Consider the following 27981-nt stretch of genomic DNA (forward strand, 5'->3'; position numbering starts at 1 on the left):
TCAGACAGCGGTGGACCCATAGATCGGGAAGGTGGGGGTGCTGTCCTCGGGAGCCTGGGCCGAGGAGACGCAGGATGGGCCACAGCTGCACTCGTCCACGTGGGTGTAGGTGTGCTGGAAGGCCGTCCCGTTGGGACACTGCATGGTCACCACCTCCTGGTGGGCCCTGGTCTCCTGGCAGCAGACGCACGGGCACTGCGTGGCCCGGGCCCCCGTGGAGTACCTGCAGACACACGGCCCTCAGGACCTGCCCACCTGCCACAACTGCCCGGCTCCTGGTTTCGCGGGGGTCGGGAGACAGCGGCCCTGTGCCTGTTCCCTGAGCGCTCGGGGCTGCTCTGTACTGGCCCGGGCAGCGCTCTCGGTCACTTGGAACCCCGACCTTCCCCAGCCAGGCCCCCGTTCTTTCCCCAGGCAGCTCCTCTGACCTGCTGACCCTGTCAGACCCCTCCTCCAGGAACCTGCCCGGGGCCCTCCAGCCAGGCCTGGACCCATCCTCCTGCCTCTTCCCGCCGGTCTGCTCACAGCTGGCTGCAGCCCGCGGGCATCGGGGATGGGGCCGGGCTCTGCCAGCAGCTCTGCCCTGACAGTCTGGGCCCCCCGGATTCTGCCCGTCCTGCACGTGGACTCTGACCTTTGGGGGGTAGCCCTGGTGCCCTGCCCCACGTGGCCCAGCCAAGCTCTCCCAGGCCGGGCTCTGGGGGTCAGGGAAGGCCCCAGGGTTGGTGCAGCCCTGTTGGGGCGGCCCTTCTTTCCTTCCTGTAGCAAGCTGGGACCTCCAGCCCCAGCCCCAGCTCCAGGTGTCCGGCCAGGGACAGGAACACGGACACGTGGGGCACCGGGTGGTGTCCCCGTGTGTCCCGCAGGGGAGGCGCGGGCCGCTCACCGGGACGCTCCCGGGCAGAAGCCCTCGCAGAAGGGGACGCTGACGGCGGCCTGGGTGGCGCAGCCCCGGTGTCGCAGGACCGTCATGCTGGCGCGTACCTGGCAGGAGTCTGGGCAGACGAAAGGCGGTGGAGGCGGATCTGTGAGGTCCCCGCCCGCGCCGCACCCCCACGTAACCTCCCGCTCAGGGTCGGGTTCTGGCGGCGGGGTTGGCTTCGGGAGGAGTCAGTGGGCGGGGCTGGGGGGCGGGAAGGCGGGCCTCGACTTACCCACTTCCTCACAGGAGTAGCAGCAGCCGATTTTCCTGAGGATGCCCTGCGGGGGGAGGGGGACAGAGGGCGAGCTGGGGCAGGCGGGGCCTCCTGGGGTGGGTGTGGGCGGGGTCTCCCGAGGCGGTGTGGGCGGGGCCCCAGGGTGGGTGTGGCTCTGGGCATGGGCGGGGCCTCCGGGGCGGGCCTGAGCCCCAGACACACACCCTGCAGCTGGACACGTCCGGGCACGCGACGGGCGTCGGGGTCAGCGTCGGGGGCCCGTTCTCAGCCTGGCAGTGGTACAACGTGCAGTTGTCCACGAGGCTGTTGACCCAGGTCTCGTTGGGCTGAAATAAAAGGGGGAGAGTGGGGGCCGGGTTGAGGATTATCTGGTGGGCAGAGAGGAGCTGGCGGGGAGGGTCTCTGGGGCGCGGGGGTTGAGACTGAGCCCCCCTTACCTGGACCAGCCGGCCGTCGGACGTGAGGCAAGCTGTCTGCACGCACTCCCCGCAGCACTGCCCGGCCACCCTCGAGTACTGGAAGCCCTGGGGGCAGAGGGGTGGTCACGTCCCTCACCCCCAGCCTGGCTCCTCAGCCCTCCTGCTCTCCTGCCCACATCCCAGGGGCCCAGGGCCTCCCTAGCAGCGCCTTTCCTCTGTGAGGCGGTGTCCCCGCCCTGCCGCAGTGCCCCTCTCAGCCTCACCCCTGCTTCCAGCACCTTCTGCGCTTGTGCCCTCCGGGAACCTGATCCCAGCAGCCTGCAGGTCCTGCCCCTCGCCCAAGACCCCTTCCACCATCCTCCTGCTTCACTCCCTTCCCTTTGGGAAGACAAAAACCCCAGTGAAGCCTGAGCTGGAGACCCTTCCCGGACCATAGGGTGTGGTGATTGGGGGCTGCCCCAGGGGCCTGGCTCTGCCCCGGAGGCCGGCCTCACCTGGGGACAAGTGGCATTGCAGGCCTCCTCCTCACACTGCACGGTCGGGTCACGGGTGTCCACGGACAGGCAGGTGCACGTGTGGCAGGGAATGACCGCTGGGAAGGTTGCACCGACCTGCAGTGGACAGGGTGAGGGGAGGTGACACTGAGGGCCCTGAAGGGGCACCAGGGCCAGGACCTCTCCCCGTGTCGGTGAGGCCCACAGAGCAGTCTCTCTGCTCTTCACGTGGGATTACGGATGTGCCCCCTGGCTGAGCACAGACCAGGGCAGGCAGGGGCCCCGGGCAGGCAGGAGGGGTGGGAGGGTGCAGTCCTGCCCCGAAGCTCTTGCTGGGAGAGCTAAGCTCCCAGAGGCTCTCTACAGCAGGTGCCCGTGAAGGGCCCAGAGCCTCGACTCACCTGCTGTCATGGCGGGAGGGGCTGGATAGGGCTGGGCGTGGGGAGACAAGGAGTGGAGACAGGGCATCCCTAGGCGGGTGTGCCCAGCCCCGGACCCACTCTCCGCTCTACCCCGACGGCCTAGCTGAGTCCTTACCCCGTAGACGGTGCCGTTGTAGGTGCACAGCTGAGGCCCTGGAAGGAAAGAGAGGGCTGAGGACCTGCCCAGGCAGCGGAAGGAAGTGTTCAGACCCCCCCGGCCCCACCCCCACCCCCACCCCCGAGACTCACGGCAGCTGAAGGTGGGGCAGCAGCTGTTCTCCGCCTGGGTGCAGGCCAGCTCCTCTCCCGGCCTACATTTGGGTGGGCTCTGGGGGCACGTGCTCGTGTTGCAGACTGCGGGAGAGTTGGGGGGCTGCCTGGGGTGTCCCTGCCCTCTGTCCTCTGGCTATTCTGGTTCCCAGGGTAACATCTACCCACACTGGACCAAAGAGATCCCCCTTCCATGGGAGCTGACGGCTCTCTGTTGCCCTTCTGGGTCCCCACGCTTTGTCACCTCCCTGGTCTTCCCCAAGACCCTGGGTGGTACCAGGGCACACCAGAGGTCATCGGCGTCATTTTTAGGTGGAAAAATGAAGGCCCAAGAGGCCTCCCCACCTCGTGGTCCAGCCAAGTCCAGCTAGGACCCTGCAAACCTCCTCCGCCCTGCAGGCCTGCCGGCCAGGTGGCCTGTGCCCAACACCGTCCTCTGCTGTCTCACTGCTCCACCCGGCCCACTGGGGTTCAGGTCTCACCACACAGAGTTTCCATGCAGCAAGGGTTGTCGGCCAGGGGCCTGGTCTGGGCCACGAAGCCGGCCCAGCCACATTCCTGTGGCTGGTCCCGGGCCTCGCACTGCACAGGGACGCACTGCACCGACACGGAGCCTTCATCACACACGCAGGACTGGCAGTTGCTGACCCACCGCTCTCCGGGCTGCAACAGACCAGGTCAGGGTCCCGCAGGGCTCCTGGGTGGTGCCCCGGCCTCTGGGGCTGCGTCCAGCAGCGGGTCAGGCCCCAGCCCTCAGCATGCGGGCTCAGCGCTCAGCCTCCCCCTCTCTGGAGCAGGCGTGTGCCGGTGATGCGGCTCACGCCGGGGTGCCCACGCCAGCCCCTCCCTGGCCCGGGTAGAGCTGCCGCCCTGAGATGGGGACCCCCTCCCTCCGTCTGCTCAAGCAAGGAGTCAGGAAGCTGTGTGCAGAACACTCACGAATTTGGGAAACCCATCTGGTCCCACGCAGGCTGGGAGGGAAGAACGGGGAGAAAGGGGGTCACTGGGAGTGCTGGCGTTGGGGCCCAGCAGGCCTGGCCACCCCTCCCCCCAACAGAGGCCTCTTCTTCCTGCTGGGGACAGAAGCCTCCGGAGAACTCCGGGGGGGGGGTGTCACTTAGGAGGGGGCTCAGGAAGGCTCAAGCCCACCCTGCACCTCTGGCAGAACTGGGTGGGACGGGCCCAGGCCGGGGTCTGCCCGCCCCGTGGCCCTCCCCATCCCGCTCTGCGGGGCTGGGGAGGGCCCAGGTGTGGGGTTGCTTACGGCACTCGGGCACACAGACGTCCGTGTGTGAGTTGAACAGGATGTGGCCGTCGGGACAGAAGCAACCCTCTGCCAGCCCCCTGCTCGCCGGGCTCTGGCTCCTGCAAGGCGACCAGGGCAGTCCGAGGAGGAGGGCAGTGGGCATGGTGGGGGGCTGGGGTCACTCCTGAAGTCCAGGGTCGGAGGTCAGGGCCGGGGAAGGGCACCCTGAGATCTGGGGCTTGGGGTCCCGGACCCTCTGTGGGTCTCCTCCTGGGTCCCCCCAGACCCTTCAGGCAGGCCTGGGAGGCCTGCTGTCCCCACCGTCCTATCCCGTCCCCGTCTGCTGGGCTCACCTGGAGTCACAGGACTTGGGCTGCACGGGGCCACACGGCCTATACACCTTGGTGGGCGGGCAGGTGAGGTCTGCGGGCACACAGACGGGTGTCAGGTGGGCCAAGGAGGCCAGGGCCCCCGGCGGCCACACCCGACTCACCACACAGCCCGCTGGTGGCGTTGCGCCAGTCGGGGCACACGCCCCGGGCGTGGCAGAGCGCCGAGTAGGCCTCCAGGCTCTGGCAGAGCGCTTCAGGGCGGCTGGGCCCGCAGCTGTCGCTGACACAGGTGCTGAAGAACGGGCCGGGCGGGACGAGGCCGTGGCACCCGGCGAAGACCCTGCAGGCAGGGCCGGTCAGAGGCCAGGGCGGACGCCCCGCGGGGTGGCTGCGCCTGACCGCCCAGCCCACGCAGAGGACTCACGGGCTCAGCAGCAGCTCGCAGAGGGGTTCCGGGGGGCACGGAGTGGAGGTGGGTGTGCTGGGTGCCGGCGACAGGGGGCTGGCGGTCGGGGGCAGGCCGGTCGGTGCCCAGCAGCCCTCCCCGCTGCTGTTGGGGACCAGCCAGGAGCGGGCCATGTCCTGGCAGGTGGGGGCCGTGGTGCCGTCAGGCCGGCGACAGTCGTCCCTGCGGCTGTTGGTGCAGGTGCCTGGGAAGGGCGGGGCAGGCGCCTCACTGTGGTGGGGGGCACTGGACCATCCTCTTCTCCCCTTCCATCCCCCCGACTTCCCTGGCAGCCAGTCAGCTATGAAACACTGCTTCCTGCCCGGGGCAGGTGGCACGGGGAGCAGGTGGGAATCTGTGGCGGGGGCATCCGTGGCAGGGCCAGGCGGTCAAGAGCCGGGGCCGCCTGGGGGCGTGTGCCCGCAGCGGTGGTGCCCGGCCCCTCGCTCCCCCAGCAGGCGTCCTGCGGGTCCCTGCTCACCACACTGGCCCTCGGTGTTGTAGCTGAAGTGGCTGTAGGACAGCTGGGCTTGGAAGACCCGCCCGTTGAAGATGACTCTCACGCCGACGGCGGGAATCTCTATGCTCATCTCGGTGGCCCCCGTCGCCGTCACGGTCAGGCCGTTCTTGCTGAAGCTCTGCCTCACCCGCATTTGGCCAAACAGGATCTGGGGACGTGACCGGGGAACACGTGACTTGGGCCGAGGGGCAGCGGGCTGGCCTTTGGGGCTTTGCCTGCCGGGCGCTGGGCCCCCTCCTCGGCATCTGCACCCCGAAGCGCAGATGCCCCCTCGGGCCTGGGGTCACAGTCGGCGCATTTGGGTCCCAGGGTGCTCTTGGCCGCGGGCACTCCCCACGCTTCTTCCCTGCTCAGGAGTCACTGTGCTTGGGGCCCCAGGTCGCAGTGTGCCCTTTGCCTGCCCTGAGGCCCCATGGGAGCTGCCCTCTGCGCGGGGGAGATGCGCTCTATGTGCACCAGGGCTCCCGGGCCTCTGCCGGCCCCTGCGTTCCCTAACCAGGCGGGACAGGCCAGTGCCGCTCTGCTGCCTGCACTCACCAGGCTTTCCTCCTGCCCGTCGGCGCCAGGGGTGGTGGTGAGGACGATGTCCATGGACTCATAGTGGACGCCGAGGGCGCGGGGGCAGCTGGCGGCGGCCTCGCAGTAGTGGTTGTACAGGAGAATGCTGAGGTTGCCGTGGCGCGGCCGGATCTCCCGCATGAGGACGTGGGTGCAATTGTCCAGGAAAGAGTAGGAGGTGCCGTCGAAGGTCTCGTAGTGGGTGTCCCCCCAGCCGCTGCAGGAGCCTGGGGGGTGTGGATGGGCCTCACCCAGTGCCACCCAGAGCTGCCACCCTGGGGAGTCACTCAGCCCCCAGGGCCTCGGTCCTCTCGTTTATGACATGGGTATAGCAGGTTGGATGGGGGCCCCGAAGACGCGTCCACCCAGAGCCTGCGAATGTGACCTCCTTTGGGAAAAGGGTCTTTGCAGCTGTGATTAAGTTACGGATCATGGGGTGAGGTCATCCTGAGTTACCAGGGTGGCCCTAAGTCCAATGACAGGTGTCCTTCTAAGAGACAGAAGAGACAGAGAGAGGAAGCCGCCTGATGACTGGGGCAGAGGTGGGAGGGACGCGGCCACAGCCCGGGGCGCCTGAGGCCCCAAGTCTGGAAGGGGCGGACAGGACCCTCCTTTAAAGTTTTGGGGAGAGCTCGGTCCTGCAGACACCTTGATCTTGGATTTCTGGTCTCCAGGACTGGGAGAGAATCACTTTCTGTTGTTTTGAACCACCCAGTTTGTGGTCCTTCGTTTTAGCTGCCCCAGGACCCCCAGGGGGTTGTAAGACCACCCCCTCCTGCCTGCTGCTCCATGGGGAAATCTGCTCAGGACCCCTCAGGTTACGATCCCCTCCTCTCCCTGATCTCAGAAACCCCCGGCTTCCCTTCAAACTGCCCAGCCTGATGGGGGGTGAGCTCAGCGATCCCGGGCATCGGGCATGGGGGACGTGTGCGTGTCCCAAATGCCTGGCGGCGCATCCCCTCCCCACCCCCCCACCCCCGCCCCCAGAGGCGGGCTCTCACACTCGCACTCGTAGCTGTAGTCACAGGGCCCATCCCCGCTCTGCACTCTCACGGGCAGGTGCCCGTTCACGCAGACGACGTCACCCATCGGCTTCGGCCCCAGCAGGACGACACGGTTGTCACCCTCACACCGAGCCACTGTGCAGTCCTCCAGGGTCCAGGACTCATTCACCTGGAGAGAAGGGCAGAGCGCTCACCAGGTGGGCTTGCGAGACCCACCCTCACTGCCGCTGCCACAGCCTCAGGACCCCCTCGGCCTGGGAAGGGCTGCCCCCGCCTCCTGGCCGGGCCGGTGCTAACCAGGCCAGACCCCGCGCGCCTCCCTCCAGCCAATCGAGCTGCGGAGCGGTCACCGAGGGGCTTGGGGTTGTGCCGTCACCCTGACGGGCGCCCGAGACCCTGTGCACACAGAAGGGCCTGGCGCTTCAGGGAGGAGGCGGGGGACACACCTGTCGGGGTGGGATGGTGCGATCGCAGCCGGGAACTGGGGTGTCTGGGGGAACAGAGGCCGAGGTCCCCGAGGGTGAGGGGGTGGAGCAGGCGCCCTGGAAGCGGTCGATGTCACAGCGCTGGTTGCAGATGGCTAAGAAGTGGCAGCCCGCTCCGTCGGTCTTGTTGTAGATGATGTCCCCTACGAATACAGAGACACTGGGTCAGCCAGGGAGGGGGGACAGGAGGGCATCCCCGGACAGGCAGGCACATGGACACGGCCCGTGGGACCCAGCGTCCAGGCTGCAGGTCTGCAGGGAGGGGGCGGGCTCCTCCACTCACCTGGTAGGAAGAACTTTCCGAAGGCGTGGCAAAGGCAGGCTGTGGTGGGGCTGGGAGAGGCAGTGGAGATGGAGAAGGTCCCCGGGCTGCCAGAGGCCACCCCGGACCAGGAAGAGGTGGTGGGTGGGGACCAGGAGGCGGTCGATATGGGGGAAGTCAAAAGGGGACCCGTAGGAGAGACACTGGGCAAGCCTGGCTTGGTGGTCATGGGTGGGGACCCCGGGAAGGCAGAGGGACTAGGGGTGGAGATGCTCTCGGTGGTCCCAGGGGAGAAGGGACCTGTCACACTGGTGGAGGTGTAGACACTCTGTGTGGTCCCCACGGAGGAGGGACCTGTCACACTGGTGGAGGCATAGACCCTTTTGGTGGTCCCCGTGGAGAAGGGACCTGTCATACGGGTGGGGGTGGAGACCCTCTGGGTGGTCCCCGTGGAGGAGGGACCTGTCAGAGTGGTGGGGCTGGAGACCCTCTGGGTTGTCCCAGTGGAGAAGGGACCTGTCACACGGGTGGAGGTGTAGACACTCTGCCTGGTCCCTGTGGAGGAGGGACCTGTCACACTGGTGGTGGCATAGACCCTCTTGGTGGTCCCCGTGGAGAAGGGACCTGTCACACTGGTGGAGGTGTAGACCTTCTTAGTGGTCCCCGTGGAGGAGGGACCTGTCATACGGGTGGTGGAGGAGATGCTCTGGATGGTCCCTGTGGAGAAGGGACCTGTCACACGGGTGGGGGTGGAGGAGATGCTCTGGGTGGTCCCCGTGGAGGAGGGACCTGTCACACGGGTGGGGGTGGAGACCCTCTGGGTGGTCCCCGTGGAGGAGGGACCTGTCAGAGTGGTGGGGCTGGAGACCCTCTGGGTTGTCCCAGTGGAGAAAGGACCTGTCACACGGGTGGAGGTGTAGACACTCTGCCTGGTCCCTGTGGAGGAGGGACCTGTCACACTGGTGGTGGCATAGACCCTCTTGGTGGTCCCCGTGGAGAAGGGACCTGTCACACTGGTGGAGGTGTAGACCTTCTTAGTGGTCCCCGTGGAGGAGGGACCTGTCATACGGGTGGTGGAGGAGATGCTCTGGGTGGTCCCTGTGGAGAAGGGACCTGTCACACGGGTGGGGGTGGAGGAGATGCTCTGGGTGGTCCCCGTGGAGGAGGGACCTGTCACACGGGTGGGGGTGGAGACCCCCTCGGTGGTCCCCGTGGAGGAGGGACCTGTCAGAGTGGTGGGGGTGGAGACCCTCTTGATCGTCCCTGGGGAGGAGAGGTGCGTATGGGTGGTGACCTTCGATGACAGACTGCCAGTGCTGGTGCTGATGGTGGAGGGTGAGGGGGCCGGCGTGGTGGACGTGGGACTGGCGGGGCTGGGGCAGTGGCTGTGGTCGCAGCAGAGCACGCGGATCTGGTAGTTGAGGCACATCAGGCTACTCTGGTCTCGGTTCCGGCACACCAGGCCCTCCTCCAGCCGGCACTGCACCACCTGGCCCAGATCCTGCAGGGCCTCCTCAGGCAGGGCCTCGGCCCGGCACTGCAGCTGCAGAGGCTGCTGGCAGATGGCCCCACCGGCCGCCTGGATATTAGCATAGGTCTCGAAGTCCCCCCCAGAGGCCCCTGGCATCGGGTAGCTCTGGTCCAGCCAGTCTGTCCAGGCACAACGAGGCTGACAGGCCGTGGACCTGGTCTCTGGGGACGTGGTGACCAGCGGGGTGCTGGAGGTGTGGGTCTTCTGCGAGGACACCGTGGCTGTGGAGGTGGCCACGGAGGAGCCGAGGGTGGTGCCCAGTGAGGAGGTGCTGGGCTCAGGCATGCCGGTGGATACGGAGGCTCTGGTGCCCGCCCCTGTGCTGGAGGTGGCGTGGCCTGTGCTGGGTGTCGTGATGGGGGGTCCGGGTGTGGTTTCGAAGGGCCTGGTGGGGAGCTCTGTGACCTGAGGAGAGGCTGTGGGGTGCAGGGAGCGGGTGTAGGTGGTAGCCCTAGTGTTGGGCGTCACGGGGGTGGGGAGCAGGGTGGTTCCGAAGGTGGTCTCGTGAATGTGCGCAGTTGGAGGGGCCGTGGTGGGGGCACCCGTCTGGGTCACTGCAGAGATCGAGGGACTTGGCACTGTGGCCGTGGATCTGCCAGTGGCAGGCGGTGCGGTGGAGGTGGGTTGGGTCTGGGTCGTGGCAGAGGTTGAGGGCCATGGCACCGTGGCTGTGGAGCTGCTGGTGGCGGGCAGTGTGGTGGAGGTGAGGTAGGGGGTAGCCGTGGTGGGGCAGTGCCGGACATCATCGCAGCAGTACACACGGATGTTGTAGTTGAAGCACATGGTGAACTGCCCCCGCTGGTCTTCGTTCCTGCAGACCAGCCCGACCTCCAGGCTGCAGCTGAGCACCTGCCCGATCTGATCGATGCTCACCTCGGGGTAGCTCTCCGCCCGGCATTCAATCTTCTGCGGCTGCTGACACATCTTGCCGCCCGCGGCCCGGATGTTGTCATAGGTCTCCATGTCTCCGCCCCTGACCCCTGAGGTGGGGAAGTCCACGTCAAACCACTCTGTCCATTGGCACCTGGGTTGACAGCTGGTTGTGCCCTGGCTGGTGGTGGCCCCAGTGGTGGCTGTTGACACCGGGATTCCCGGCATGCTGGTCTCAGGGTGCGAGGTGGACGGCGGGCCGGTGGAGGTGGTGCCCGTTGTGCCCACTGCTGTTCCCGTCAGCAGCTGAGACGTGGAGGTTTCCATTGTCACCGACGTCGGGGTGGGCCCCCTTGAGGCTGTGTGAGTCGGGAGGACCGATGTGGCCCTCCGTGGGACGGTGGGCTCTGTGGACCCTGGGGGAGATGTGAGGCTCCCCGTGGCAGACACTGGGAGCGTGCCTGTGTGGCTGGGACTCGATGTCACTCGGGCTGTCAGTCCCGTGGAAAGGGAAGACGCTGGTGTGGCACTGCTGGTGGGGGACCTGGTCACCCCTGTGCTCCCCGGCCATGTTGTGGGCTGTGTGGCTGGTGGCACAGTGGTGGTGGTGCTGGAGGCAGTGGGGGACGTGGGGGCTGTGGCAGCAGAGGTGGCTGCTGTGGCAATGGCAGCAGTGGAGGTGGCTGCAGTGGTGACTCTAGCAGTGGAGGTTGTGGCAGTGGGGGCTGTGGCAGTGGTGGTGGGGGACGTGGAGGCCATGGGGGTGGGGGCAGTGGCAGTGGAGGTGGCTGCAGTGGGGGCTGTGGCTGTGGATGCGGTGGCAGTGGGGGCTGTGGCAGTGGATGTGGTGGCAGTGGGGGCTGTAGAGGTGGCCACAGTGGTGACTGTAGCAGTGGATGCGGTGGCAGTGGGGGCTGTGGCAGTGGAGGCAGTGGCAGTGGTGGCTGTAGAGGTGGCCACAGTGGTGACTGTAGAAGTGGATGCGGTGGCAGTGGGGGCTGTGGCAGTGGATGTGGTGGCAGCGGTGGCTGTAGAGGTGGCCACTGTGGTGGCTGTGGCAGTGGAGGTGGTGGCCGTGCGGGCTGTGACAGTGGATGCGGTGGCAGTGGCAGTGGGGGACGTGGGCTCCCCGCAGTGGCCGTACCCACAGCACAGCACGCGGATTTTGTAGTTGTAGCACATCTTGAACAGGCCCACCTGCTCGTCGTTCCTGCAGACCAGGCCGAAGCTGACGTCACAGTGCACGCGCTGATTCAGCTCCTCCAGCCTCACGTCGGGGAAGTTTTCGGCCTGGCACTCTATGCCCTGGGGCTGCTCGCACACGGCCCCTCCCGCACGCCTGATCTTGTCGTAGGACTCGACGTCCCCCCCGGCCTCCTCGGACTTGGGGTAGTCCTCGTCAAACCACTCCGTCCACTGACAGCGGGGCTCACACGTGGTGGTGCCCGTCGACACCGGGGTTCCCGGCATGCTGGTCTCAGGGTGCGAGGTGGACAGCGGGCCAGTGGAGGTGGTGCCCGTTTTGCCCACTGCTGTTCCCGTCAACGGCTGAGACGTGGAGGTTTGCGTCATCACCGACGCCGGGGTCGGCCCCCTTGAGGCTGTGTGAGTCGGGAGGACCGACGTGGCAGACACTGGGAGCGTGCCTGTGTGGCTGGGCCTCGAGGATGTCACTTGGGCTGTCAGTCCCGTGGAAAGGGAAGGTGCTGGTGTGGCACTGCTGGCGGGGGACCTGGTCACCCCTGTGCTCCCTGGCCGTGTCCTGGGCTGCGTGGCTGGTGACACAGCGGTGGTGGTGCTGGAGGCAGTGGGGGACGTGGGGGCTGTGGCAGCAGAGGTGGCCGCTGTGGCAATGGCAGCAGTGGAGGTGGCTGCAGTGGTGACTGTAGCAGTGGAGGTTGTGGCAGTGGTGGCTGTGGCAGTGGCAGTGGGGGACATGGGGGCTATGGGGGTGGGGGCTGTGGCAGTGGAGGTGGCTGCAGTGGTGGCTGTAGAGGTGGCCACAGTGGTTGCTGTGGAGGTGGTGGCCATAGGGGCTGTGGCAGTGGATGTGGTGGCAGTGGGGGCTGTAGAGGTGGCCACAGTAGTGGCTGTGGCAGTGGATGCAGTGGTAGTGGGGGCTGTGGCAGTGGATGCGGTGGCAGTGGGGGCGGTAGAGGTGGCCGCAGTGGGGGCTGTAGCAGTGGATGCGGTGGCAGTGGGGGCTGTGGCAGTGGATGCAGTGGCAGTGGGGGCTGTAGAGGTGGCCGCAGTGGGGGCTGTAGAGGTGGCCACAGTGGTGGCTGTAGCAGTGGATGCGGTGGCAGTGGGGGCTGTGGCAGTGGATGCGGTGGCAGTGGGGGCTGTAGAGGTGGCCACAGTGGTGGCTGCAGCAGTGGATGCAGTGGCAGTAGATGCAGTGGCAGTGGATGCGGTGGCAGTGGGGGCTGTAGCGGTGGCCGCAGTGGTGGCTGTAGCAGTGGATGCGGTGGCAGTGGGGGCAGTGGCAGTGGATGTGGTGGCAATGGTGGCTGTAGAGGTGGCCACAGTGGTGGCTGTGACAGTGGATGAGGTGGCAGTGGCAGTGGGGGACGTGGGCTCCCCGCAGTGGCCGTACCCACAGCACAGCACGCGGATTTTGTAGTTGTAGCACATCTTGAACAGGCCCACCTGCTCGTCGTTCCTGCAGACCAGGCCGAAGCTGACGTCACAGTGCACGCGCTGATTCAGCTCCTCCAGCCTCACGTCGGGGAAGTTTTCGGCCTGGCACTCTATGCCCTGGGGCTGCTCGCACACGGCCCCTCCCGCACGCCTGATCTTGTCGTAGGACTCGACGTCCCCCCCGGCCTCCTCGGACTTGGGGTAGTCCTCGTCAAACCACTCCGTCCACTGACAGCGGGGCTCACACGTGGTGGTGCCCGTCGACACCGGGGTTCCCGGCATTCTGGTCTCAGGGTGCGAGGTGGACAGCGGGCCAGTGGAGGTGGTGCCCGTTTTGCCCACTGCTGTTCCCGTCAACGGCTGAGACGTGGAGGTTTGCGTCATCACCGACGCCGGGGTCGGCCCCCTTGAGGCTGTGTGAGTCGGGAGGACCGACGTGGCAGACACTGGGAGCGTGCCTGTGTGGCTGGGCCTCGAGGATGTCACTTGGGCTGTCAGTCCCGTGGAAAGGGAAGGTGCTGGTGTGGCACTGCTGGCGGGGGACCTGGTCACCCCTGTACTCCCTGGCCGTGTCCTGGGCTGCGTGGCTGGTGACACAGCGGTGGTGGTGCTGGAGGCAGTGGGGGACGTGGGGGCTGTGGCAGCAGTGGTGGCCGCTGTGGCAATGGCAGCAGTGGAGGTGGCTGCAGTGGTGACTGTGGCAGTGGCAGTGGGGGACATGGGGGCTATGGGGGTGGGGGCTGTGGCTGTGGAGGTGGCTGCAGTGGTGGCTGTAGAGGTGGCCACAGTGGTTGCTGTGGAGGTGGTGGCCATAGGGGCTGTGACAGTGGATGTGGTGGCAGTGGGGGCTGTAGAGGTGGCCACAGTGGTGGCTGTGGCAGTGGATGCAGTGGCAGTGGGGGCTGTGGCAGTGGATGCGGTGGCAGTGGGGGCTGTAGAGGTGGCCGCAGTGGTGGCTGTAGCAGTGGATGCGGTGGCAGTGGGGGCAGTGGCAGTGGATGTGGTGGCAATGGTGGCTGTAGAGGTGGCCACAGTGGTGGCTGTGACAGTGGATGAGGTGACAGTGGCAGTGGGGGACGTGGGCTCCCCGCAGTGGCCGTACCCACAGCACAGCACGCGGATTTTGTAGTTGTAGCACATCTTGAACAGGCCCACCTGCTCGTCGTTCCTGCAGACCAGGCCAAAGCTGACGTCACAGTGCACGCGCTGATTCAGCTCCTCCAGCCTCACGTCGGGGAAGTTTTCGGCCTGGCACTCTATGCCCTGGGGCTGCTCGCACACGGCCCCTCCCGCACGCCTGATCTTGTCGTAGGACTCGACGTCCCCCCCGGCCTCCTCGGACTTGGGGTAGTCCTCGTCAAACCACTCCGTCCACTGACAGCGGGGCTCACACGTGGTGGTAGCCGGGACCACAGAGCTGCTGCCCACTCGGGTCACGGTTGAGGCAGGCTTGGCGGATGGGGTCTGTGAGGCGGAGGGCGCCATGGACAGGAGGGTGGTTCCTCTGGTGGGTGTGGTCTGGGTGGAGGTGGGCAGGGGCTGGGAGGATGGCCGCTGGCTGGTGCCCGGGGCCGGGCTGGTGCTGCAGGGCACGTAGTCGCAGCAGAGGACCCTCAGCTCGTAGTTGTGGCAGAGCGGGGGGTTCTGCTCGCTGTTGAGGCAGGTCAGCCCCCGGGCCTGGCCACACTCCACCTTCTGGCCCAGCTTCTCCAAAGGCATATCCGGGAACTGCTGGGCCCGGCACTCGACGTGCGCTGGGGCCGGGCAGAACCGGTAGCCCCTCTGCCTCAGGTTCTCGAATGTCTCGAAGTCTCCCCCTCCCGTGCCCAGCTCTGGACGTCCGCTGTCGTACCAGTCGGACCAGCGGCAGCGCTCCTGCACGCACACGGTGGAGGGCGTGGGGACCGCGCCTGCGGGTGGAGTGCCGGGGTCCCCGTCAGCCCCCTCTGCGTCCTCGCCAGCCACCCCCCGAGGAGGGGCGACTCATGTCCCCTTGCCCCAGCGTTGGGCCCGGGCCGTCCTTTGCACCCAGGACACCTGTACCAGGTGCCCACTGGGTTCTCCCTTGGCACCCAGACCATCACCGGGGTCAGGGGCTCCGGTGAGTGAGGCAGGACCAGTGGTGTGTCTGCCAGGCTTACCTGTGGTGGAGGGCGGAGCCGCAGTGCTGGTGAAGGTGAAGGGCGTTGGGGACGGGGTTCCAGGACACTCCTCGGCCTTTCGGACAATGGTTCCATTGTCTCTGCAGATGGCAATCAGGCAGGCGCCCAGCCCGTCGGTCGTGTTGTAGATGACGTCCCCGTAGGCATAGGTTCTGCCCTCGTAGGTGCACGTACAGGCTGGAGACGGACAGGTACAGGGCTCATTCAGAGCGCCCAGCCCCCAGCCCTCAAACCAACAGGCCCCTGCTTACCCGCGGGGCTGTATGTGCACTGGAGGCCTCCGGAGGTGCAGTCACTGGGAGGGGGAGAGAGAAGAGCTGAGGGCCAGCAGGGCCCGGGCCTTACTGTGCCCGCCTGGCCCCGCCCCGTGCCCGCCCCATGTCCCCCCAGACCCCACCCCCGCTCCGCCACTGGCTCACCAGCTCTGGCAGTTCTCCGCCGTGGGGACCCTGGTGCCGGCATCATGGTAGTTTCCGTCCTCGTCGTAGCAGCCCCCACACTGGGCCACGCACTTCATCTCGTCCTCATTGAAGAACGGCTTGCTGGGCGGGCACTTTGGGTAGCAGCCTGGGGCGGGCACAGGGCAGGGAGAAGACTCCCCTCTCAGGCCAGGCGGTGGGGCTGCCCTGGCCGCCACCCGTCTCTGTCCCCCTGTCCCGAGGGTGGGCATGGGGAGGCAGGAGCCCGTGCTGGGTGTGCTGGGGCGACGAGGCGTGGCCTCCCCTGAACAGCCTGCCCTCACCTTCCAGGCCTGGCAGGTCCATCAGGCAATGCCCGCTGGGGTTCCGGCAGGTCCTCAGGCAGGGGGCCCCGCAGGGCTGGTAGTGCCATTCGCACTCCCCTTGTGGGTTGTAGTAGTCGCAGAACAGGGCTGAGCGAGGGGGAGAGAGGCTGTGGGCGCCCGCCGGGCCCCGTCACCTCACTCCTCCCAGATCCGAGGGGTCTCAGGGCCCGCCCCCCGAATTCCAGTTTCATTTCTCAGCCCTGCACTCAGAACTCCCGTCCCCCCCGAGCCATCCCATTTGGGGGTGACCTGTCTGTCTGGTTTGTACGCACACGAACGTGAGCACATGTGTATAGTACACGCATGTCACGTGTTCTTATGTGTGCATGCGTGCCCGTCAGACCCCAGAGCTGGTGCAGCCGCACCTCATCCCGCCACCATGGACAGAGCCCGACTCACGGCAGATGTCCGGGGTCCGCCAGGACACGCACACGCCCGCTTCGTGGCAGGCCTGGGCGTAGGCGGCCACGGCCGTGCAGAAACACTCACGGTCGCCCCCCGAGTCGCAGGCGCATGCGTCGCTCACGCAGGCCTCGTAGTACCTGGTGGAGTCGACCTGGGTGGGGGGGGGTGTCTGCTCAGCGAGAAGAGCCAACCCCCAGCCCCTGGGCAGCCGGCTCCCCATCTGCACGTCAAACCCCCATCTGCCATCTGAGACGCGCCCGCCTGGGCACCCACCCCAGGTCCCTGGGCACCTCTCTGACCTCACCCCTGCCACTCCTCCCTCGCCTCTGCTCGGCCACCTCACTTAACTGTAGGCCAGCCCTCCCTGTGACCGTGCTGTGACCTGTCCTGACAGACGGGGTGCTGTCTCCTCAGGGTGAGGGGGTGCCCCCCGCTCTTCCCTCCCAGGCGGCAGAGCCCAGGGCAACCGTGCCTCGCATCTGCCACCAGGGGCGGCACCATCCGAGGTGGAGACTGCTGTGTCAGGTTCACAAAGGACTTTCTGAGCCAATGGGCAGGGCCCCCGGGGTGCGAGCCAGGAGGGACATGAGGCCGCACACAGGCTGGCCAGCGTCAGCTGCGGGCCCGTCCCACTGAGCCGCCTCCTCATCACCGTGCGAGCCCCGGATCCCGAGACCGTGTTGGCGAGTGGGCCCTGCAGTCCTTGTTAAGTAGCAGGAAGGGCTCTGGGGAAGGGTCTCAGGCCACGGCGATCCTCTGCTTCCGTGGGGCCCGGCTGGGCTGCAGGCCCCCTGAGCTTTCTGTCCATGCTGGGGGCTGGCGGCTCAGGGGATGTGGGGGAGGACCGGGAGGTGACATTGAGGTCCTTCCTGGGTGGCTCGCAGCCCCGTTTCCAGGGGATGAGGCTGAGTGCCATCAGGGAAAGCAGAGCAGGACTGGGGACACGGGCACCTGCCTGGTGGGAGGGCCACACAGCGTGCCGTGTGCAGTGGTCGGGTCAAGGCCGTCTTCAGAGGACCAGCCTGGGCCAGACCCAGGTCCCGCCAGGAGGGAAGGAGGCAGCCCCAGCACCCCCTTGGCCCACCTGAGAACGGCAGGCGCGGAAGGTGGCGCTGTTGACTATGCTGCACTGCTTCTGGGCCCAGGGCTTGCGGTACGGGTTGGCGGCGCAGGGGTCCTTGGGGGCCTGGGCGTCCGGGCAGGACGGCGAGAACTTCCAGCTGTTGCCGAACTCCAGCGCGCCGCCCACCACGGACTGGCTCCGCGTGGTGAAGTCGTTGAGGGCATTGTCGTCAAAGTTCCCGCACAGGCCGCAGACCCTCCCCTGCGGATGGACGCAGAGATGGGCACCGGGTGGGGCTGCATGGGGTGGCCTGAGGGAGCAGCACAGAGCCTGGCCTGGGAGGCGTGACTGCTGGCCACCCTGTTCCCCCAGGCAGCACCCAGTGAACTTTCAGGAAGGCGGGATGCACAAGGGGTCCTGCAGTGGGCAGGAAGGCAGGTGGGCAGGTGGATAGGCAGGTGGACAGGCAGATAGGTGGGCAGGTAGACAAGTAGAAAGGTAGGCAAGTGGGCAGGCAGGTGGGCAGGTAGACAGGCGGGCAGGCACCTGCTCCCCTATAGAACCTTAGCCCAGCGGGCATGGAACAGCTGAGTGCAGAGACCAGGGAGCCAAGAGCGCTTTCCAACCAGGACTGACACGCCCACTGGTCGGTTTGGTCTCAACATGCCCCTTTGGGAACCGGACACTGTGCATGGCCTCCCCAGCCCTCAGCAGTCCGTCAGCTGCCAGATTGCACTGCTGGGCCAGGTCTAGGAGTAAGAGCTCTGTCCCTCCCCAAGGGGGTCCCGCAGCCTGCCCACCCCCACCTTGTACTCCTGGTGCAGCCGAATAAACACGCTGGTCTTCCGGTCCCAGGACACGACCATGCCACTGCGGGTCTCGACGGCCAGGTAGATGCCCATGTAACGGATCTTGTAGGGCAGGTCTCCGCCTGGCCCCCTCTGCACCACCTTGTAGGAACCCTCGTGGAGGATCAGCTCATAGTTCTGCAGAGGGACACAGGGGAGGCGGCGGCTGCAGGGAGCTGAGGGGCCAGCTTTGGGGCCAGAGCCCCCTGTGGCCCAGGACAGGGGCTCTGTGGGTGCTCAGGGGCCCAACACATGGGGCTGGCGTTAGGAATGAGCCGGACTCCTGACACTATCTGCGAATTTGAGGTGAGAGGCTGGGAGCCCGCAGAGGCTGTGTGGGAAGTTGGGAGCTGTGGGCAAGCGGAGTGGGACAGAGGGCACAGGAGCTGCAGGAGACCACCCAGCCCCATCTTGGGCCCGCCCCCCACTCTTCTGCTGCCTTCCTCACGCCTCTCCCCACCTTTGGGGCGGGTGGGAAACGGCCCCCCGTCAGCAGCTCCGCTCTCTGCACTGTGAACTCTGACCACCACCCACTGCTAGAAGTGGTCATCCCCAGGTGTGGGGGGCTGAACGAAGGCCCCCCAAAAAGACACGTCGAGTTCAAACCCCCAGAATCCGCGAATGTGCCTTGATTTGGAAAAAGGGTCTTTGCAGATGTGATGAAGTGGAGGTGAGATCTGGAGGTGAGACCATCCTGGATTTAGGGAGGGCCCAGATCCAGGGACGGGGGTTCCTACCAGGTCAGACAGGGGAAAAGGACACAGAGAAGGGGCTGTGTGAGGACAGAGCAGAGACCGGGGAGGACACGGCCACAAGCCAGGAGCCCCCAGAATCTGGATGAGGCAGGAAGGACCCTCGCCTGGAGCCTGTGGCGGGAGCCTGGCCTCAGAACCATGAGAGAATTACTTTCTCGGGCTGCAAGTCCCCGGGCTGTGGCTATTACTGTGGCCCTGAGACCTGAGGCCACAGCTGGAGGTCCAGGGGCCCCGGCTGGGGCTCCAACAGGGCTGCAGAGGGAGGGAGATGGTTCCCAGGCGCCCCCACCTCCAGGAAGATCTTGATGGCCTTGGAGCAGGTGACGCCCGTGGTCCCGCAGGGGACGTTCTCGGTGACGATGCGGAAGCTCCCATTGCTGGCGTTGTTGCCTGCACAGAAGTCCTGAGAAGGGGAGGAGAGGGACGTGGCCAAGGCCCCAGCGCCAGCTCGCTGGCCAGGGGGTGGGCGAGGGGCCCTGTACCTGGGCCAGCGTGTGCTGGCCGAGGGAGGGGGGCCGCGTACCTGGGCCAGCGTGTACTCACAGCTCCCCTCAAAGCTGTAGCGCTCGCCGTCAAAGGTGATGAAGTGGCCGTCCCCATAGGCCACGCAGGTGCCCAGGCAGGGCCGGCGGCTGCACTCCCACCTGCGGCCCCTGCAGGTGCTGCAGGGGAGGGGAGGTGATGCCCTGCTCAGGCCCCTGCGGGTGCTGCAGGGGAGGGCAGGTGATGCCCTGCTGCAGGGGAGGGCAGGTGATGCCCTGCTCAGGGGGCCGGGCCAGGAGACCACCTCACCAGGCAGCTGCGGCCAAGCCCGTCAGACAAGGACGAGGACACAGCGCCTCTTCCATGAAGCAGGAATGCGGTGCTGCCCCTCCCCAGGCTGGAGGGGTTAAATGGAGCAGGGAGGTCGGGGCACGCGGGATCCGACACCCCACCCCCTGGTTGGGCTCCTGTCTGCAGGCCCCCCTAACCCTTGGCGCCTGGGGTGCAGGGCCCACGGCCCTTGGGGCAGCGTCAACCGGCCCTGCCGTCTGCTGGGCAGAGAAGGCCAGTCCCTGGGCACCTCCCAGAGGACGAACGGGCCGCCCGGGGCTTTCCAGGCCTCAGCTCGTCTCCGGCCTCCTGCCAAGGACATCCTGGCTGAGGCCCGCTCGGGCCGCTGTCCCCGTGGTCTCCGCCCACACCGCCCCCTCCGCGGCCCCTCCACACACCAGGTGTTACAGTCGATCCTGATGGTCTCCCCGGGCTTGTAGGTGGCCTCGTTGTGCAGGCAGGGGCAGTCCTCCTCGGCCACACAGCCCCCACTCCCATCGGCCAGCAGCCCCGCGGGGCAGACGCAGCCCGACACACAGCGAGTGCTGAACTGTGGACCGGCAGACGCCCGTCAGCGGCTCGTCCGGCTCGGCTCGGGGACACCAAGGGGCAGGGGACGCTGCCCCCCCTCCCCGCTGGGCCCCGGACAGCGCTGCCATGCCCTCCCAGCTGGCTCACACAGTCTACGTCCAGCACGTGGCAGCTCTGCACACACTCGGCCCCGGGCGTGTCCGCGGAGGCGTTGCTACAATCCAGGAACAGCATGGGGGCCACGCACCCTGAGGAGGAGACCACGCTGGGTGGGCTGCCCGGCCCGGCAGCAGCCCCTCCCCTTGGTCGTCGGGGGGGTGGCACGGGGCCCTGAGAGGGGGAGGCCCGGGGCGGGGGGTGGGGGTAGAACCTGTGCTCTCCTCCACGGCTCCCAGGCAGCTCAGCTTCCCGCTCGCACATGAACTACAAGAGATGAGAACGATGGCCGGTCTGGGCAGCTGCCCGCTGCCCCACAGACCTCACCCAGATCTCGCTGGCTGGGCCCCCCGGGCCTTGTCATGAGGGGAGGGAGCCGCCTGCTCCGGGGCACGGTGAGGGCCCCAAATGCCCGCGAACGCACTGAGTGAATGAGCAGAGGTGCCAGGAAGGTACCTGGAGTCGGGCGGGAGGGGGAGGGGGAGAGGGAGGGGGGGCGGAGGAGGCCAGGACAGGGGTGCACCCAGGTGGGCCCTCCAGGGCACACACCGTGCCCCCCACGGGCCCCAGACCCTCAGAACACCTTCCCGGGCCAGAGGAGGGGTCCCTCTCAGAAGGGCTAAGGGGTGCGCAGGGGTGAACTTCCCTCCCCAGGGAGTCCCCTGTGTGTTAAAGTCCCCTGCGGGAGGCACGGAGAGCTTTGTGTGTGGAGCAGGAGGGGTGGGGGGCATGACATCAGGGAGGGGCTGACAGCGGGGACGGGGCCCCTTACCACACCACACCGTTGTCGTGCAGGACCTCCCCGGGAGCCAGCACGGAGCCACGGGAGTAGCAGGGGCAGGCCTCGGCGGGCACGCAGTCACCGGTGTCGTCCAGGAAGGTGCCCGGGGGGCAGGTGCAGCCGTCCACGGGCACGAAGGCCACGTCGCAGGTGACATCGGCCTGGCTTAGGGAGCGGCAGGTGGGCTGACAGCTGTCCACCACGTAGGCGTAGCTCTGGGTCTTGGGGCAGCTGCTCACGTACTTGTCTGGGGGCCGGCAGGTGACATACAGGTCAGCGGCCGGGCAGCCCGTCCAGCCTCGCCTGACCACGTCCGAGCTGGGGCTGGAGCGGCCCGAGACTTGGCTCCCCCTCTGGACGGGGTGGGGAGGCCTAAGGCTCTCGCTGAGGACGGGTGGTGGGGTGTGCCCCAGGGTCTCCGGTCCCCCCGCATCCCCCCCTGCCCCCCCCCGTCAAGCCGGCTGGCGGACACTCACTGCACACGCCGTCCCGCCAGCCGCCGAGCAGCACACCCCGGGCGGCGCAGGCCCGCACGTAGGAGGACAGGGCCGCGCACATGCAGTCCTCACTCTTCTCGCAGCTGCACGTGTCGAACATGCAGTTCTGGGGGGGCATCGGGACGTCAGGGACCCCAGCCCACCAGGGACCCTTCTCTCCGTGTCCATCCTTTCTGGGACCCCCGTCTGGGCCGAGAGACAGAGGGCAGCGGGGCCTCCCGCAGGGAGCGTGGTGTAAGGCCACGGGGGTGGGGGGCGGGAACATGCTGCTCTGAGGGATGGGAGAGGCCAGGCCAGGCTGAGGACGGGGTCCAAGGGAGGGGTCTCTGCGGGACCAGGACAGGGCTCAGCTTGAGTTCTAGATCCGTCACGGGCTGAGCTGCATGTGGGGGGAGACTGAAGGCAGGAGATTTCTGGAGGTGAGTTGGCCGGGAGGGTGCTGGCAGGGGTGCCACCCCCCAAAGCGGGCCTGGGTCTTCCAGCTGTGGACATGCACTCCCGGGGCCTGGAGTCACACGTGCGTTAGGGCTTTGGCTTCCAGAGAAGCGGCCTGTGAGCCAACTGTCAGGTCGAGTTGTGTACCCCCAAAGGATGTGTCCACGTCAGGACCCCAGGGCCTGTGAACGTGGCCCTGTTGGAAACGGGGTCTTTGCAGACGTGACGAAGTTAGGATGAAGTCATTAGGGTGGGCCTGGACCAACACACCTGGTGTCCTTATGGGAGAGCTTTGGACCCATTCACACAAGGAGGAGGCCACGAGGCAGAGGCTGGAGTGATGCAGCCTTGTGGCCCCCAGAAGCTGGAGAGGCAGGAAGAACCCCCAGGGGACCCTGCCAGCACTGTGATTTTAACCTTCTGGCTCCAGGACCTGGGCAGTGGGTAGATGCCTCCGGCTGTCAGCACCCCCTAGTCTGGGCCCTTTGTTACGGCCGCCCCAGGCAACGAACACACCAGCAGTGGCCGTGTCCCTAGAGTGGGATGACCCTCGGCCACGGAGGTGTGGGCGGTGCTGAGAGAGGGAGCCGGGAGTGGGGCATGTCCTGCCCCCAGCACCCCACCCCACGCAGGGGCTGGCCGGGGGTCTCACCGAGTGGAAGGGCCCAGGGTTGATGACAGAGTGGCAGGACGAGAAGGCCCCGGCAGGGTCGGTCAGCAGGGAGCACCAGTGCTGGGCGTAGTTCTCTGGGGAGGACCGTCGTGGGCGCGGCTCAGCGGCCACTGGCGTCCCTCCCACACCTCCTCCCCTGCACCGGCCCACCCGCCCAGCCTCCGCTCGGCATACGCAGGCCCTGTGGGGGCCCCTCTGCTGGGGAAACCGAACTGGAACTGGGGGCTCGCCAGCCGCGCCACGCGGGCGCTGCTCACAGGGCAGCGGCGCCTTCCCGGGGGCGGGCCCGCAGCCTGTCGGTGACCCCGCAGCCCGCCCTGCTCACCCCCAGCCCCAGCCGCCCTGGAGCCCGGGCGAGACAGACAGGCAGCTCCCAGGCCCGGCTGCAGGGTAACCCGAGGCCCCCCCACCCCCAGGCTGGGGATACCGTTCTCCACGCTGAGGGAGCAGGGGTCCTCGAAGCCGTTCTTGACGTTGGGGCAGGCGGCCTGCGTCTTCCAGGTGTTGGCGAAGGCGGCGGCCGTGCCCTCCACCACGCCGCTGATGGTCCGGAAGTCGTCGGCCTGGTTCCGGTTGAAGTTCCCGCACAGGCCTGGGGGCGGGAGGGGGCATCAGAGGGCCGCCCAGCTCGGCCCAGGCCCCCCGGGCACCTGCGGGTCCTACAGGCACCACCACACCGTGGCCCCGCCGGAGAGCCCCATCCCAGGATGTTGGTTCCAAAACCATCTCCAGATGAGCCCTGGTGGGGGGGCGGGCAGCCCCCACATGAAGCCCGCTGTGAGGGCAGCGTACCCTGCTCTCCATCCTCCCGGCCCGCCTTCCCGTGCCGGGGTCCCTGCTGCGCCCGGGGAGCCACTGACTCCCCAGTCCCCACCTCTGGCCTGACTGCCCACCCCCCGCTCCCCCCACAGCGCTCCGCCCCCGGCGCCCCAAGCCCACCGCTGGCCTCACCACACATCTGGCCCTGGTAGGAGGGGTCCAGCCTGAGGAACACCTGCATGAGGGGCACCAGCTGCACCTGCAGCTGCAGCCCGAGGCCCGTCTGCACCAGGATGAAGAAGGATGACGGCCTGAAGACGGTGATGTTGGCTGTGGGTTGAGGGGAATGGTCAGAGGCCGCCGTGCTGACCAGCTGAGCCTGAGCTGAGGGCTCCGGGGGCTGCCTGGCAGGAACCCCGGCCGCCCCTCCAGGGCCCGGGAGCTGGGCGGGAACTCGCGCTGACGCTCCCGTGAGGCCGGGCACCGAGTGTGCGCCACACGGGTCCCCACAGAGTCACAGATGAGGCCCCTGGCAGCCCCACCTTGCAGGTGGGAACCCAGCCCTGGGTCTTTCCGGGACTCCCAAGGCCACAAAGAACTAGCGAGGGACTCTGCTGGCTCGGTGCCGCCCCCTAGAGGCCCCGCCTGGCCGCCGCAGCGCCCGTTCCCTGGGGGCCACGTACCCACTGACACGGGCAGCTGCGTGTAGATGGAGTTCACGAACACCCCGCCGTTGGCCTGGATCTGGATGGCCTGGCGAGAGGAGGCGGGGCCGCGGTCAGCATGGGGAGGAGCCCGGCCGGCCATCCCGCGGAGGGCCGCTGCCACCGCCCCCGCCCCGCCGGGCCCTCACCGTGTCCCCTCCGCTCAAGGTCAGCATCACTGCTCTGAGGCAGTTCTCGTTGTCCGTCAGGCCGCATCTCCGCAGCTCGGCCAGCACGGTGAGGGCGTTGCCTGCACATATCTGACGGGACAGAGCCCAGCCGTGTCCTGGGTCGGCCAGCCCCCAACCCGGGCAGGGAGGGGCTGTGTGTGCGTGGTGCCCTGTGCCCAGGAAGCCCCTGCAGGGTCGGGGGCCTCTGGCACCTGGTCACCTCTGGGCACCTTGTCCAGACCTGGGAGCCCCTTGGCCCCCGTGAGTGTGAGCTTCCTCTCGGAATGGAACCCCAGGGGACTTCACCGCTCGGATGGCCATCATGGAACCCTTCCTGGGGTGGAGGAGGGCTGAGGGTCCCGGGAGGGCCCAGCAGGTGGGGCTCACCTTGGTTAGGACGTAGCTGCAGTCCCCATGCACATCATAGAGTTTCTCATCGTAGGTGGAGATGTGGGACCCGCCCTGGACGGAGCAGATGCCCGGGCACGGGAGGTCCTGGCACTGCCATAGTCCCCCGGAGCAGGTGCTGGGTGGGGGGAGGCCGTGACAGAGGGGCCGTGGTGAGGGGGAGGTGAACCCCATGCGAGGCAGGGGCAGGGCAGGGACCGGGCCGGCCGGGGGACCTACCAGGAGCTGCAGCTGGTGGTGAAGGAGGCCCCCGGGGCGTAGGGGCGGCCGCCGTGGGTGCAGGGGCACTGCCGCAGGGGCAGGCAGCCCGAGTGGGTGACGTCGTCCAGCACCGTGCCTGGGGAGCAGCGGGGGTGGGGCACAAGCGGTCAGCGGAGGCTGGGCTCAGGTGTTGGAAACACAGTGACCAGATGGGGGCAAAGGCCCAGGGTGGGGGGCGGTCCCCAAGGGCCCGGAGGACCTGCCTAGGGGGCAGAAGCAGCCGTCGACGCAGTGGTCCTCGCAGAGCTGGGAGCGCTCGGGGTTGGAGCAGGTGTCCGCGCAGGGTGAGCCACACTCCTGGTGCTGCATGTTCAGCGGGCACGTCTGGGCTGTGGGGAGGAGCACAGGGCTTGGCCCCAGGAAGCCGCCCTGCTCCCGCCTTCCACGTGCCACCAAGGGGCCCCAAAGGGGCGCCTCTCGCCCCGTCCAGCCATCTTCTGAGTGAGGCGGGAGGGGAGAGGAGCGTGGGGCCCCGAGCCTCCGGGGGCAGCCCTCCCGCCCCCACCTGGGTTCAGGGGTGAGCCCAGCTCAGTGTGCCCAGGCCAGGCCCTCCCTCTGGGCCCCCGGGGGCCCGCAGGCCCTTCATATTCCCCTCTGATCTCCTGCCCAGCCTCTCGCCATGGGCCCCCCAAGGGGCTCCACCTGCCCGGATCCCCAGCCAGGTGCCAGGCGTCCTGCCTGAGGGTCACCTCCCTCACACTCTCCCCAGGGACCCGGTGTGGGTGCAGGGCCTTGGGCTCCTCCCCAGTGCATGGGGGCACTCACGGCAGAGGTCAGGGCCCCTCCAGCTCTGCGGCTGTCCCCCAGCGTGGGCACACTGGCGAGAGTACTCCGCGAAGGTGGCACATGGGCAGGTGGGGCAGCGGCACAGGTCCTGGGTGCAGGTGGCCACGTACACCTCGGCATCCACCAGCCTGTGGCACTGAGCAAAGGCTGGACCCAGCAGGGTTTGGCGACAGATGCCCTCCTGGTGAGACAGAGGCTGGAGGCTCTGTCCTCCGTGCAGTATCGGTGGGGACCCCAGCCCTGCAGCCTTTCCCCAGGCCAGGAAGCCCCCTTCCCCTGAGGTGCCAGCCAGCCAGCCCGCCACCTGCTTGCCCATCATCCACCACGCATCCACCTTCTCATCCCTCCCTCCCTCCATCCACCCATCTAGCCTTCCATTCCTCTGTCCATCTGTCCATCCACATATCCATCCATCCATCCGTCCCTCCAGCCAGCCGGCCCGCCAGCCACCCACCCACCCACCCTTCTGCTCAACTACTGAGAACTTGCTACTGCTCTGTGCAGAGCTCTGCTTGGTGACCCACGACCCTGGACTCCCTGCGCCCACCCCGGGCTCCGGGACACACCTGCCCACGGTGCGAGTGCCCAGGACGGGTGCAGACCCCATGCTGGAGGCGGCTCAGAGAAGGGGGAGGCGGAGGTGCCCACCGTCAGCCAGCCCCAGCAGGGTCAGTGCCGGCCTGTCGATGACCGTCCCCCTTGTACAGCCCCCACCCCTGACTAGCTTCAGGTCCTCATTTAAGCCTCGTGGATTCTGCTGGTTTCGGGGATCCTGGAGGTGCTAGGCCACTTCCAAAGGTGGGGTCCTCCCAGCGCATCGGAAGGGCTTTTGCTCTGGGCTTCCTGAGTGCCCCCCTCTTGGTGAGACTGTGTCTGGAGGGGGCATGTATTTGCAGGGGTTGCGGGCAGGCACTCACTCCATCTGTGCAGTTGTCAGCTGGGGAGGGCAGGGGGTCCTGGCACTGCTCCGTGGGCCCATCCAGCTTCTGCAGGTTCCCAAACTGTAGAGGGGTCAGCCTGGCATCTGCAGAGAGGAGGCACTCCATGCGGGGGCCCCGAGGGGCTCTGAGGGCAGAGCTCCCGCCCATGCTCAGGACCCCCGAAACTTCCCTCTGGGGCATCACTGGAAGTGTTGCCACCCCCCGATTTGCTCCCTGCCCAGCGTCCCGGCGAGGCCCCCGCCCTGCGCCCCCAGCCTCCCTGGGACCGTCCAGCCTGGACTCGGCCACCTGCTGCGCACTCACTGTGGGCATAGAACTCGCTGATGGCCGGGAGCCCGTTGAAGTCCCCGCACAGGCCGCAGGTCTGGTTGGCGTACCTGGGGTCCAGCTCCAGCTGGGGGCGGGGGAGGGGCAGCTCCAGCTTCTGCGGGCCCGGCAGGGCCCCCAGCCCCCATCCACCCAGCTCCCGCAGGGCTCCCCCTGGGTGGGGAGGGCGTCGGGGTGGGCAGCCTCACCAGGGCGCTGTCCTCTCCATTCCACGTGAAGGTCAGCATCAGCCGGATGTTGACCTTGACATAGGCACTGCTCTCCTCCACCAGGAGGCCGGCGCGGCTGTAGGGCAACTCCTCCCTGGGGCGGAAAGTTCGGTGCTCCCACGGGTCCAGCGCCCTCCCCGCCAGCTCTGACCCCAGCCTACCCTGGAGCCTGGCCCCTCCACGCCCGGGCAGGCTCACCGCCGCCCGTTGACCAGGATGGACCCGTTGGAGACCTCCAGCACCAGCCCCTGCGTCTTGAGGATGATGTGGGTGACCGTGGGCCTGGAGCCCACCAGGCCGCGGCGGAGCTGGAGGTTGAAGTCCTCGTAGGCGGCACCGCAGTGCGCGGAGAAGACGTAGTTGCACAGCCCGGGGAAGCGGAAGATGTCGCCGTCAAAGGTCTTGTAGTGGAAGTCGCCCCACGTGCTGCACACCCGCCCGCCGTGCGCCGCGTTCGGGGCTGTGGGGAGTGCGCGGTGGGGGAGGGCAGCCTTCCCTGGGACCAGGCCCCCGGTTTCGGGGTGGGGAGCCGCCGCCCCCTTCCTCACTCCCCTCTGCTCCGGATTCCCCCTGGGACCCCTGACACCAGCACCCGGGTCAGCCCCCAGGAGAACCATCTACAGGGATGGCTCCCAGCCACGCCCAAGGCCTGGCTCCAGCCAAGCTCCAGCTTCCCGGCTGCCCACACTGTCCCGGCTTTATCCCCAGGTCTGTGACCACCCCCTGAGGCTGGCAAACACCCCTGCCCCCGGGAGCAGTGGGTGGCGACCACTTACAGCTCATGGTGGGGAAGCCAGTGATGGGCGGGATGAAGGTCACACGCTGGGCTGCAGAGTGAGCCAGGTCACACCCGAACAT

The 27981-nt window shown here is 67.6% G+C and overlaps 1 protein-coding gene across 1 annotated transcript; it reads right to left on the reverse strand.

Moving 5' to 3' along the window:
• Positions 1-27981, reverse strand: MUC5B (mucin 5B, oligomeric mucus/gel-forming). Its single transcript, XM_068556170.1, has 47 exons — positions 27900-27981; positions 27322-27583; positions 27103-27217; positions 26891-26981; positions 26564-26670; positions 25626-25827; positions 25064-25189; positions 24819-24936; positions 24579-24717; positions 24171-24281; positions 24001-24070; positions 23510-23647; positions 22986-23150; positions 22538-22632; positions 21430-21556; positions 20945-21200; positions 20387-20439; positions 20164-20264; positions 19884-20035; positions 19196-19334; positions 18962-19075; positions 17876-18055; positions 17091-17330; positions 16001-16157; positions 15560-15688; positions 15237-15384; positions 15069-15112; positions 14797-14994; positions 7636-14565; positions 7314-7495; positions 6865-7036; positions 5843-6090; positions 5267-5453; positions 4765-4990; positions 4502-4680; positions 4362-4431; positions 4027-4127; positions 3702-3733; positions 3245-3425; positions 2742-2846; positions 2608-2645; positions 2071-2187; positions 1595-1681; positions 1361-1483; positions 1155-1200; positions 887-995; positions 1-223 (listed from the first exon to the last, which is right to left on the reverse strand). The coding sequence occupies exons 1-47, from the start codon at positions 27979-27981 to the stop codon at positions 1-3; spliced, it is 13215 nt and encodes a 4404-aa protein (XP_068412271.1).

Source organism: Eschrichtius robustus, chromosome 11 (assembly GCF_028021215.1).
Source record: "Eschrichtius robustus isolate mEscRob2 chromosome 11, mEscRob2.pri, whole genome shotgun sequence".
Classification (NCBI taxonomy): Eukaryota; Metazoa; Chordata; class Mammalia; order Artiodactyla; family Eschrichtiidae; genus Eschrichtius; species Eschrichtius robustus.